Source organism: Vigna unguiculata, chromosome 7, assembly GCF_037176805.1.
Source record: "Vigna unguiculata cultivar grain cowpea cultivar isolate G323 ecotype 2 chromosome 7, ASM3717680v1, whole genome shotgun sequence".
Lineage (NCBI taxonomy): Eukaryota > Viridiplantae > Streptophyta > Magnoliopsida > Fabales > Fabaceae > Vigna > Vigna unguiculata.
Genome location: NC_140798.1, coordinates 35,072,776 through 35,085,070, shown reverse-complemented (window position 1 = coordinate 35,085,070; position 12,295 = coordinate 35,072,776). Strand labels below are relative to the sequence as shown.

At 29.6% G+C, this 12,295-nt stretch overlaps 1 protein-coding gene across 2 annotated transcripts; it reads left to right on the top strand.

Moving 5' to 3' along the window:
- The first annotated feature begins 4,221 nt into the window (after nucleotides 1-4,221).
- Nucleotides 4,222-10,675, top strand: LOC114191862 (aspartic proteinase 36-like). 2 transcript variants are annotated; one of them, XM_028081301.2, is made up of 10 exons: nucleotides 4,222-4,636; nucleotides 5,086-5,215; nucleotides 5,322-5,569; nucleotides 5,909-6,136; nucleotides 6,907-7,069; nucleotides 7,142-7,215; nucleotides 8,064-8,154; nucleotides 8,577-8,652; nucleotides 9,142-9,213; nucleotides 10,283-10,675. In XM_028081301.2, exons 1-10 carry the CDS (start codon nucleotides 4,434-4,436, stop codon nucleotides 10,423-10,425), a joined length of 1,428 nt encoding a protein of 475 aa, XP_027937102.2. In that variant the 5' UTR covers nucleotides 4,222-4,433; the 3' UTR covers nucleotides 10,426-10,675. The 2 variants fall into 2 exon arrangements, with proteins under 2 accessions (XP_027937102.2, XP_027937103.1); XM_028081302.2 differs by having other exon boundaries at nucleotides 4,285-4,636; nucleotides 5,151-5,215.
- The last annotated feature ends 1,620 nt before the right edge of the window (nucleotides 10,676-12,295 follow it).

Genomic DNA, 12,295 nt, shown 5'->3' with positions numbered 1-12,295 from the left:
AGGTTTATCTTGATACACTAATGTTCATTCAAGACTCATGTAGAGTGGCATGAGTCATGTGGTGAGAGGGACAAGAGGTCCTGTCTTTAAGAACAACCTCATGGTTCTTATGACGGTTAAATGGACTAACCTTGTGTGGTAGGGTGAGATCCATTGACAATGACTCTGCAGGTAGTAGAGGTCACCACAAGTGAAAAAACCACCAAGAATCATACATCAATGTCTAGATCCGGATAATTGAGTCTAGAGTGTCATTTGGTGTGATGGGTTAGTTGATATTGCTTAGCTTGGTGTAATTGGTACGTTGTTTTACAATTCTTTTAAGTGTTATATATATATATATATATATATATATATATATATATATATGTATGTATTTCTTTTTCTTTTTGCAATTAACTCACCTTTTCCCTGCTTGTGTTATGTTTTCTTGTGATGTTTTTCTTTTTGCAATGATCACCAAATATTTGGTGTGAGCAGATGTGGGAGCTCGCGATGATCGTAGTGAGGATGAAGATGTTGCAATTTAGTTATGCTCTATGATGGAACCCCTTTTTAAGTACTGATATCTTGTAGTTTTTTGCTTTGTGAGCAAATTTTCAATTTAGACTAATTTGTGTTTAAATTCTGTTTAAGACATGTGTTTTGTGTCTTAGTTTTTCTGTTCAATATATTTTGGATGACTCTAAAAGATTAATTCTGATATACTTATGCCTTGACTCTATTTTATTATGATTATGCGACTTTTTATTTATTAGATTTATCTATTAAATAAATGTCACAGCTCCCATAACTGTCACCTCTCACTCCTCCTCATCTCCCTCTTATTTCTTTTCCTTTTCCTTTTAGTCCACCTCTTCCTTTTCTCACCTCAACAACCTCAGTTGTTGCACCTCCGTGTCACCAAGTGCCTTTGTCGCGTTCTCTTTGAGTCGTCAACAACTCATCGTAGAGCCTTCACCTCTTCCTTTTTTTCTTCTTTTATTTTTCTGTTCTTTTATTCGACGTATTTTTCTCTTCTTCTTTTATTTTATTTTGCTTCTCACCATACCCCTTTTGATATAAAAAAAATTCATCATACTTGACGAAAAATTTGTAATTTACAAATTGTAATTTATTGACGGACTTTGTCAACAAATTTTATGATGATAATTGTGATTATAAGTTATAATTTAAATGATAATATCGACAAAAATACCTGTCAAAAAATTAGATTTAAGATTCGTTAAAAAAATTACTGAGTTTATTGATAATTTATTATTTTCAATACTAATCTGTGAATAATTACAAAAATTTGTATAATTTATGACATGTTACTAAATAATACTTAAAAGGATAAGAGATAGAGTAAGAATTTTAGAGAAATAATTCAATCTCATAAAACAAAGTTGTAAATTAATAAAGAAAAATAATGAGGATTTAAGTTGCACATATGAATAAAAAAGGATAAGAGAAAGAGTTTTACAATAATCATATATGAAATTGTAGAACAAATAAATTATATAGTAACAGTGAAATTTAACTTCTGTACAAATAATTGCTAAGTATCTATTATTTCCGACACAGTAGGAGACAAAAAAATTAATATAATTAAAGTGATTCGAGAAATTTGGAAAAAGAGAGTTATAAACTGAAAATGCATGCAAATAAGAGATGAAAAGGAAAAAAAATAGAGGAGATTCATAATTTCACAAAAAATTTGATTAAAATGTCAGTTTTATTTGATTTCAAAATTTTATTTTCTATTTCATTATAAATGAGTTTGACTATGTAAAATTATTTTTACATAATTTCTCATTTCATAATAATTCGATTACCTATTTCTCAATATATTTTGAAGTGATTTTTCTTTTATTAGAAGTATTTATTGCTTAAAAAATATTGGAAAATAAGCACCCAAAAACATTACCAACTGCATATTTAGACATACTCACATCTTTGACATCTTTCACATCACAAGCCAAAGAAAAACACATCAGAGGATCCATTATTCTTTCAAAAGGAAGTTCCAAACATTATGTAAGTAACAACCCGCATGCCCAATTAAAAATGATAAACTACAAACTTTACGACATGATTCAACGACTTGTATTTTAATGTTTTCTATCACACATCACTCACATGTAAAGGTCAGTCGAATCATTCCGACAACACATAAGAATAAATAAAAATAATAATATTCTTATTATTATATATCATTTAAAAGTTAGATTTAAATATTGGTTTATGAAAACATTAAAAAATAATAATAAATTCTACGATTAATCGAGCATTTTCCAATATCAAAATAAAAGAATATGGAAACATATCCGATAATTGAAAACAGTAGATGAAAAATATTGGTATCTACTCTTCCAAAGTTCCAACTCTAAAGAACCCAAATGTTTTCTCTTGATTTTCTCCTTAAAGAGAGAAATGAGCATGAATCATAATTAAGACTGCTCACATACTATGATCTTAATCTTTTATGTAACTTTTATCAGTTACTTAATTTTAATATTTATAATTTGTTTATCCAATTATAATATTATTGATATCTATACATTTAATTTATCATTATATATATATATATATATATATATATATATAATTTGATTAATAATATAATAGTCCTAACATATTTAATTATTTATTATATATATATATATATATATATATATATATAACTCTAATTACTAACATTTAATATATTTTTTACTCTAAAAAATATTTTTTGGAAAGAAAATCGTAACAAATCACACGTTTCAAAAAAAATAATATTTCATATGTACGATGAATGACGATTGACGAGTTTTTAAAACCAATTTTGGCACATAAATAGCTTTTCATTTTTCACCGAGTCTCTATTGAGCGTGAGTTCCTCTGCATTATAAAATAACCTTTGAACTTTCCAAAAAGCTGAAAAAAGAGAGATAAGAAAACGATGGGTGCTTGCTTTGGTTCGGAGTTTACTTATTAGAATATAAATTTTGTTACTTTTTATAAACTGTTGTTACTTACACTGGGCACACTAATTAAAAAAAAGTTAAACGAATTAAATAACATGCAACAACACTGTCATTTTCTTTTTCTTTTTGTATTTGATTGGATGTATGACCCGTAGAATCATACCATACTTTTGTTTTTCTGTCACTTAGTCTCTTCTAATTAATTAATGTAGACACTAATATATAATAATGAATTATTTAATTACTGTACTAACTCATCGAATTATATATAATAAAAAGTACATGTCCAAAGAACAAGTCAAAATCCTTTTTATCTCTTTCCTTACCATAATTTTGAAGAAATAAACAAAAATACAGATTTGTCCCACATAATATCATTTTCTTATTTTTATAATAAAAACTAATATTAAATGTATTTTTAGTTTTAATTTTAATAAAAATTAAAATTAAAAATTTTGGTCAAAAATTGCCTTTAAACTTATAAATATATAGATTTAATTATTTTAACCAAACTTTCTTAAATTTATTTAAAGTTTTAAACATGTTTTTTACTCAATTTTAAAGTAAAAATATGTGAAATAATATAAATAATTTAAATATTTTCATAAAATTGAAACATTAAATAAATTTAAATAAATTTAACTAAATTTAATTGAAAGTAAAAATATATATAATAATATAAACAATTTAAATATTCTCATAAAATTAAAACATTAAATAAATTAATTAAATTTAATTAAAATTAAAAATATGTAAAACGATATAAATAATTTAAATATTTAAATATTCTCATTGAAAGGTGAGATAAATTTAACCAAATTTAATTGAAATGATTAAATTTATATAATTTTAAAAATAGAAAACTAGATCGATCTAAAATTGATTTAATATTTACAAACAAAATTGCATTTAACCCTAAAAAGTAATCAGATTTAATGATTTTATATTGTCAATATGAAAGAACTTTACAATCAATTAATTAAAATTATTATCGATAGAATTATTAAAGAATAAGTCAATAAATATATCACACGTTACGAATACTATGTGTAGATAAACATTGCTTTCATTATGGTACATAAATATATTTCATGAAAATAATTTTTGAAAAGTGATGAAGCGGCACGAAAGATACCCTTCAACTAAAGCGGAATGAAACGAAGCAAAAGAGCGTCAAAACGAGTAGAACACGCGTCGTTTGACGTTGAAAAATAATAAATCTCTCTGGGTCACTGTTGGTCTGTTTTTTATTTTTATTTTTAAAATTTTGTAGTTGGTTGTTGTCATTCCCCAATAATCCTCTCCATTGCCGAATTCACCTTTTTCAATAGAACGGACCGAACACGGCAAAACCAACGCACTTTACGCCAAAGCACCGAAATGAGTCGCATCGAGCTTCATTGAGCTCTGCTGGATCTGTTGCTACTGTTTCTTTGATTTTTTTATTTTTTTCTGTTGAATTGAACTACTCAGGCTACTGAATTAATGGATCCGAGAGGTTTAGTGATATTAGTGGCGATTGTAGTTGCGGAAATTAGTTGCGTTGCCGACGGAAATTTAGTGTTTCCGGTGGAGCGTCAGAAAAGGAGTTTAAGCGCTATCAAAGCTTACGATGCTCAACGTCGAGGTCGAATTCTCTCCGCCGTGGATCTCAACCTTGGCGGCAATGGAGTCCCTACTCGGACTGGGTGCGTTTCTTTTGCTTCTTTATTACCAGTGCTTTAACCGGATGAATATTTGTCTGCGGATGACTAAAATTCGTAGGAACTAAATATTTTTTTAATGTATAAAATATTTTTTTAGATTTAGAATTAATGTCTTTAATCGTACTATATGGTTATTTCTAAATTCAAACATATGGTATCTCGAGAAAATTAAGTATATAGTTGTAGATAATAATAATACAAGGAAAATAGAGTGAGATAGTTAATCAGATTTTTTTCACCGAGTTAGTTGTGGGGGTAGTGTTTGAATGTACGTTGTAAGGACAGAATTTGGCGAGTTTTGAGGATTCGTAACCTGTAAGTTGGGAATTCTGATTTGTAGTATAGGAGTAGGTTTAATTACTATGATTTTTGAGGGAGCTAGCAGCGGGTTTCTTTACTTTCATGCTTATGTTGTTGTTTATTTGGTTTAGTCTGTATTATACAAAACTTGGGATTGGCTCTCCTCCGAAGGATTATTATGTGCAAGTTGATACAGGAAGTGACATTCTGTGGGTGAATTGCGTTGAGTGCTCGAGATGTCCCAAGAAAAGTGATCTCGGTGTACGTTTTAAAGTTTTAAACTTTTTCCTCAGTTTGCAGATTCAAATTCTGAATCGATGACTTTGATCCCTTGTTGAATTTCCTATTTTTGTGGTTGTTGCAACAGATAGAATTGACTCTTTATGATCCGAAGAGCTCTGAAACTGCACAGCTGGTTTCTTGTGACCAAGAATTTTGCGCTGCCACGTATGATGGTCCAATGCCTGGGTGCAAGTCTGAAATTCCATGCCCCTATAGCATAACTTATGGAGACGGAAGTGCAACTTCTGGATACTATGTCCAGGATTATCTTACTTATAACCGTGTCAATGGAAATCTTCAGACTACGCCACAAAATAGCAGCATCATTTTTGGGTGAGAATTATTACGATTACTAAGTACCAATGTTTTAACTTCTCACTAAATTTTTTTATTGTTGTCTTATGATAGTTTTTAGGCCGTGTCTGGTGTTCAATCAGAGTAGGGGTTTCTATGAGAGAATTATCTTGGTTCTGAACACAATTTCCATTCGTTTGAGTCATTTATTTCTGGTTATGTGAAAACTTTGTACTCAAGTAGGAAGTCTCACTATACTATTTTTAATTAGAAATATTCAGGTTAATAAGTTCCTTGGTTGATATAGATTAAAGAAAAATGTTGCCATTTCAACTTTTTCTCCTGTTTATATTTCTATGGTTAATCTTTTGCTGACAGGTGTGGCGCTGTACAATCTGGGACATTGGGTTCATCTTCTGAACAAGCCCTTGACGGAATAATGGGTTTTGGACAAGCAAATTCCTCTGTACTTTCACAGCTTGCTGCATCTAGAAAGGTGAAAAAAATATTTTCACATTGCCTTGACAATATTCGTGGTGGTGGAATATTTGCCATCGGGGAAGTGGTGGAACCAAAAGTCAGTACAACTCCATTGGTACCAAGAATGTATGTACGGTAACTTAGTATTTCACTCTCATACTATTATATTGGTTATGAGATAAATCTAACGGTAAATTTGATGGTCACGCCATATTGGAACTACCAATAATGAATTGTCTTCTGAATAACTTCATGTGATGTTCACAAGATATTTCAGTTGGTTGGGTTGTTCTATAATTGAAGTAAAGAGCAGTGCTTAATATTATTTGAAGGTAGAAAATTCCCTTGAGTGCTGAATCTGCGTGGTTCTTTTTTTCTCCATTTGGACATTTAAAATTTGATATAATACATTTATAAAAGTTTCAGAAAATGAAGTCACGAAGATATAATTTCAAAGCTAATGTTATAAATGCTTGATACGAGAGTGGAATACAGCATTCACACCAATGATACCTAATATTGCTTTACGTCAATGTCATTAGTGCAGGAATATTGAGCAGCACCTTCTCAAACTTTTTGTCTTTTATTGCCCCTTTTGGATCCTGTTGGGACCATTTTAACTTTAAATTTTTAAAAATAATTGGCATGTAGGAAATTCCATCCATCTCACTACTAGTATTTATGTGTGATCAGGCCACACAATAAAGGCCTTCCTTCTGTTTCTGTTTTGTTTTTATGGCTTTCGGTTTTATGAAAGTATATTCATGTGAGACCTCTGGTTTGAGTTGTGAAATGTTTTCTCAAGTACTTACAATGTATAATGTTTTGATATTCAGTTCATTCAGATTTTGAGTTAAAAAAGTTATGCCATAACTGTTATCTTTTGACCATTATAGGGCACACTATAACGTGGTTTTGAAGACTATTGACGTTGACGGAGATACTCTACAGCTTCCCTCAGATATATTTGATTCTGGAAATGGGAGGGGGACAGTAATAGATAGTGGAACAACCTTGGCTTATCTTCCTGGCTTAGTTTATGACCAACTGATGCAAAAGGTAAGTGTATCTATAAAGGTTTAACTGAATCAATATTTCCACTTGAGTATTCATTGATGTTCTTTATGATAGGTTTTGACCCGGCAGCCTGGACTGAAATTATATCTTGTTGAACAACAATTTAGTTGTTTTCAGTATGCTGGAAAGTATGACGCTTATCTTTGTGACATTCTTTTTTATTTAAAATTTACATTTATCTTCGATAATGGAACAAGTATTGGTTTACTCCTCATTGTTTTTAACTGACGTACAATATTGCGTAACTCATCTGAGATACTTTAGGTTTATTTTCTTGGTTGTTTAGTTCATAGCGTTTGATGTGTCAACTTCATATTTCTATTTAAATGTATCGTCGTAAATATCCATCCATGACTGTTTGAGAGTGTCCGGCCATCCAATATTCTGAAAACTGAAGGAGGAAAAAGATTGTGATAAAATAAAGGACACAAGGCAGTAGTAATTAGGATAAGAGGTTGTGTAATAAAATTTGTGTGCTTTAGCAAGGATGGAGCTTTGACATATGTTGACCTTTTGACTTTAAAATTACCGATTAGCTTCTTAATGAAGTGAATGTATTGTGTGCTATTAGTCCTTTTTTTACAGAAAAATGCATGACAATCACCTTAACCGGTCCTTTGAATTTTCTGTGTTGGGGTTTTTATTATTTGCCCCTTTTCTTTGTTTCTGAAGGGAGCTGTTGAGTGGGTTGGATAATTATGTACAAAGAATCTCATGTTTGACTATTTAGGTACAGAAGAAGTATATAAACTTTTTGTTGATACCTTAAAAATAACTATATTTCAAAAGAATCGTCAATTAAAAATGTTTTTTTTTTTTTTTAAATAGTAACTTGGTATTCATTGTTCAAATGTGGGTAATTAAAATGCATTTCTCTTTTTTACAATTCAATTTCCTTAGTTCACGAAGGAAACAAGTGCATCGTAAGTGTCTAGCATATGCGGCCCTTATTTTATTGATTGTTGTAATCATGCAGTGTTGATCGTGGATTTCCAGTCGTCAACTTTCATTTTGAGGATTCTCTTTATCTGACAGTTTATCCTCACGACTACCTGTTTCCGTTTAATGTGAGTAGCAACATCTTTTCATTGTAGATGTACTCAGCTTCTTATTTGTGAAGCTTTGTCTGCCAGATACTCAAATACTCAATTGACAAAAGTGCTTTTTAATCTGAAGTTAACTTGTTGTCTGAACTGGTTTCTCAATTTCTTCGATGTACCCGATTATTTCTGTGGTTTATTATACAAATTAAATTCCATGTATAATTATTGAGCAATTTTCTGTATGAAATTTAAAGGTATCTATTGTTCAATTTCAACTATAATGATGGTTTAAAATTTTAATCGGCATCTAGATAATGTCATCTAGATAATGTTATTGATATAGTTTGTATCTTTTGAATCTATTTGAGTACTTTGGGTTGATAAGATCAATTACTAGAATTTGATTATAGTGTTTCCTAATATTAATTTGTGCTTGATTGACCCAGGGCGGTATGTGGTGTATCGGCTGGCAGAAAAGTGTGACACAAACCAAGAATGGAAAGGACATGACCCTTCTTGGAGGTAATATTTAGAATTAAATGACACTTTATAAATTAATCCATCAACATAGTGTAAGTTTACCAAACAAAATTTGTGCATGAGTCAAATTCTGATTGTTAAGATATCAGGGTCATTAATTTATTAGTGTTACTGTTATTGAGCTTCGATTTGTACTAGTAATAATATATTTGTTACAAATAGGTGTATTAGGTTAAGTATATCACATCCTATCAATAATATGTTTGTAATTGTTGGTTATCTCTTTCTTTTCTCTTTCTTCCACAACTAGAGCCCATAATTCCAACAATGGTGAGGGTTCATCTTACAGCTTATCATCTATTCCATAATTTGTGTTGAATGAAGTACACTTTTGCAAGCTTACTTTTGGACCTTTACCTTTTCTGTTGCTATGTCTGTGTAACTGAAGCTAGTTCTATTTATTTTGTAAATCTTTTCTTTTGTCACCTTTGGATCTCAATATCATTAACTTTGAATTATTTTCAATTGCAGATTTGGTGCTATCCAACAAACTAGTGATATATGATCTTGAAAATATGGCCATTGGATGGACCGACTACAATTGTGAGTACCAATCAGCGTCTCATAACGTTTTGTTTCCTACTTTGTTGCTGTTGCATCTGTTCCCTTTTAGTTGTCCGATAAAATAGTAAAAATTATTTGATTTTTTTTTTTTTAATTTCAATACAATATTTAGTACAGTACCTTTCCGATTATGCCCAACTGCTAAATATTTTACTCATTATAATTGAGAGGAATAAACATAATGGAGTCTATTATTAAGTAAAAAACAATTTTTGATGTAAATTGGAGTAATAGTTACATCTCGTAAGTTGTGTATAGTTGAAATCACGTAGCTTGTTTCCTTTTAGTACTCCTTAATTTAAATTAATTTCATCATACTTAGCCAAAACCTACTCCCGTATGATATGTTTTAGAGGTTTATTTTTGGGTACTACTTCTTTAGCTAGAGAGAATCTTCAATTATATTGCCTTTGCATCTAATTTTAAAACATTTACCATAAGAAATTAAGTGTGCCACATGTTAGTCTATTTTGTTGTAAACGGATCTCTTGGGGGTTATATTTTTTGTCGTTGCAACTTTTACTGTTGCCCCAAGCTAATTTCGAACACGCCCTATTAATATAGGACTTTAGGCCTAAGAAAATTAACTGATTTTTTTTAAACACTGAGCCCTACTTTTGTTTCATCTTTTGAGGTTCTAAATATGATAGTTCAAAATTTGTTGTTGATGATGTTGAGAGCCTCAAAGAGTTAAAAGGTTTTCCTAAGAGGCTGATTTACATTATTAAAATATATTGAAGTGTCGCATATATTAATATTACAAGAGGATGTTATAATTTTTAAAATTAAGTAGAGTTATGTAACTCAAGCAACGGGAAAGGTTATTAATGAATTTTTTTAGGTGGAGAGTTTAATTTACTTTTTAATGATTTTTTATTTTCTCATTAGAAATGTAAGAAAGGTTAATTAATTTACACGAGCTTGACCAAAAGAAATTTCATTTGTTATAGTTATTTTATCCGTATAACTCTCATGTGTATAACTCTCATGTTAATTTCTATTGGTTTTTGGGTTAGCTTACTTAGCATTGTGGTGGTTTGTTTTTCAGGCTCTTCCAGCATTAAGGTGAAGGATGAAGCGACTGGAGCAGTGCGTATTGTGGGTGCGCACGATATTTCTTCAGTTTCTACCTGTTTTATTGGAAGAATACTGACTTTCTTTTTGTTGCTAACTGCGATTCTAAACTGTTAAATTAACTTGGTTTTGATATAATAGAGATTTCATTCATTTTATTTTGTTGTACCATAATTCCTTGAATGATAAGGTGTGCAATGTGCTTTATATGGTATAATCAATCATTACTGGTGTAGATAGAATTGACAAAGGGGCAAATATTTTTTGAGTTTCTTGTTGTCAACATTTTTTGTATTGTTTTTCAGTTGATTTTTTAATGAATGTATTTACCTTGACTTATAATGACAATACTGAATATTTCCATTCATTCTTGCGTTAGTTAAAAAGGGCAATCTCATAGAAGTGTGAGTTTCACTTATGTTAACAAAGTGCATGTTTATCACGTAAATTAGAATGGCCTTAATTTGTTTTCATTGAGGAAGTGAATGTTGCCATAATCTGTTGCAGTGAGAAAGCTGATGGTTAAACCCTTTCATGAACACGAGAAAAGTCCGAAGTGATGGACTATTTAACCTCATAATGGTTTTTTCTTTCTGCACCTATAATTTCTAACTGCATGATGGACTTATTTAGATCACATAAATTAAGACATAAGGTGGTGAGAATTTAAATAATGTTTGTACACTATACTATTACAAAACAAGTGTAGTAAACTTTGCCATAAAATATGAGAATAAATTTTGTAGTATGTTTTTAATGGGTCAAATGTTCGTGATATGACATGGATTTTGTGGAAGATGTCAAGTGTGATAAATTACTTTGAATCACTTAGATTTTTTTAAAGATTGTCGTAGTCTTAAATGATGGTTTAGATGTATTTTGTGATGCTCTCAAGCGAGAATATGATGTACAACTAATATATGTATATGCTATATGTTATATCATGTTGTGTGGATTGTTTAAATTATTAGCTCACACTTTTGTGTTGTATATCATGTTATGTATTTGTGATATCACACTTTTGTTTTAAGATGATTGAATATGACCAGGGTTGTTAAAATGGATGGTCCGACCCAAAACTTGGCTCTATGGTTTAAGTTAAAAGAATTTGATAGCACCACTTAATTTATATTTTTAAAACTCGTGGCAATTTTGGGTCTTGCTCTGTCCCATGTTAAGCCCATAGGCCTACATGTGCAACAATATTATATAATATTCAACAAAAAGATGCATTATACAACAATATTATACATCTTAATTTTAATATTACTTTAAATAATTGTATTAATGTCTCTCACATACATGTATAACATGTGTAATTAAAACAAGTAAAAGACAAAAAAAATTAACTTCAAAGGATAAACAGACCATCACATTAGCTTACAGAACAGCTTAGCGTTGGCCTATATATGGACATTGAGGCGAAATAGTTGGGTTAAGAAAACCTAATTTTATTTATCATACTATTTTTTTTAATAGGATTAAATATGTTTTAGTTTTTGAATTTTGACATAAATTTGGAATTTGTCATCTATATATGAAACTTTGATATATTTTGGTGTCAAAGATTAAAAATGAATGAATATAGTCTTTTTAACGCAATTATATTTTTTGTTGTCGTGTTAAAGGCATTTCATACTAATATTTTCGTTGTTTACAACATTTGACATGTTTCCATTGCAATTTAAGTTAAGAAACGTTGTTGACACGTCGAATAAATTTAATATAATTGAGTTAAAAATATTATATTAATTCATTTTTAAGTTTGATGACCAAATTATATCAAAGTTTCAAACAAAAACGACTTCTAATTTTTTTATCCAGGTTTAGAGACTAACAACATATTTAACCTTATGTATAAGTATAAGTATTAAATTAGAAAATTTATCGAACATAAATTTTTTGAGATCTATGTAAATTTTTTTTATCAATATATATATATATATATATATATATATATATATATATATATATATATATATATATT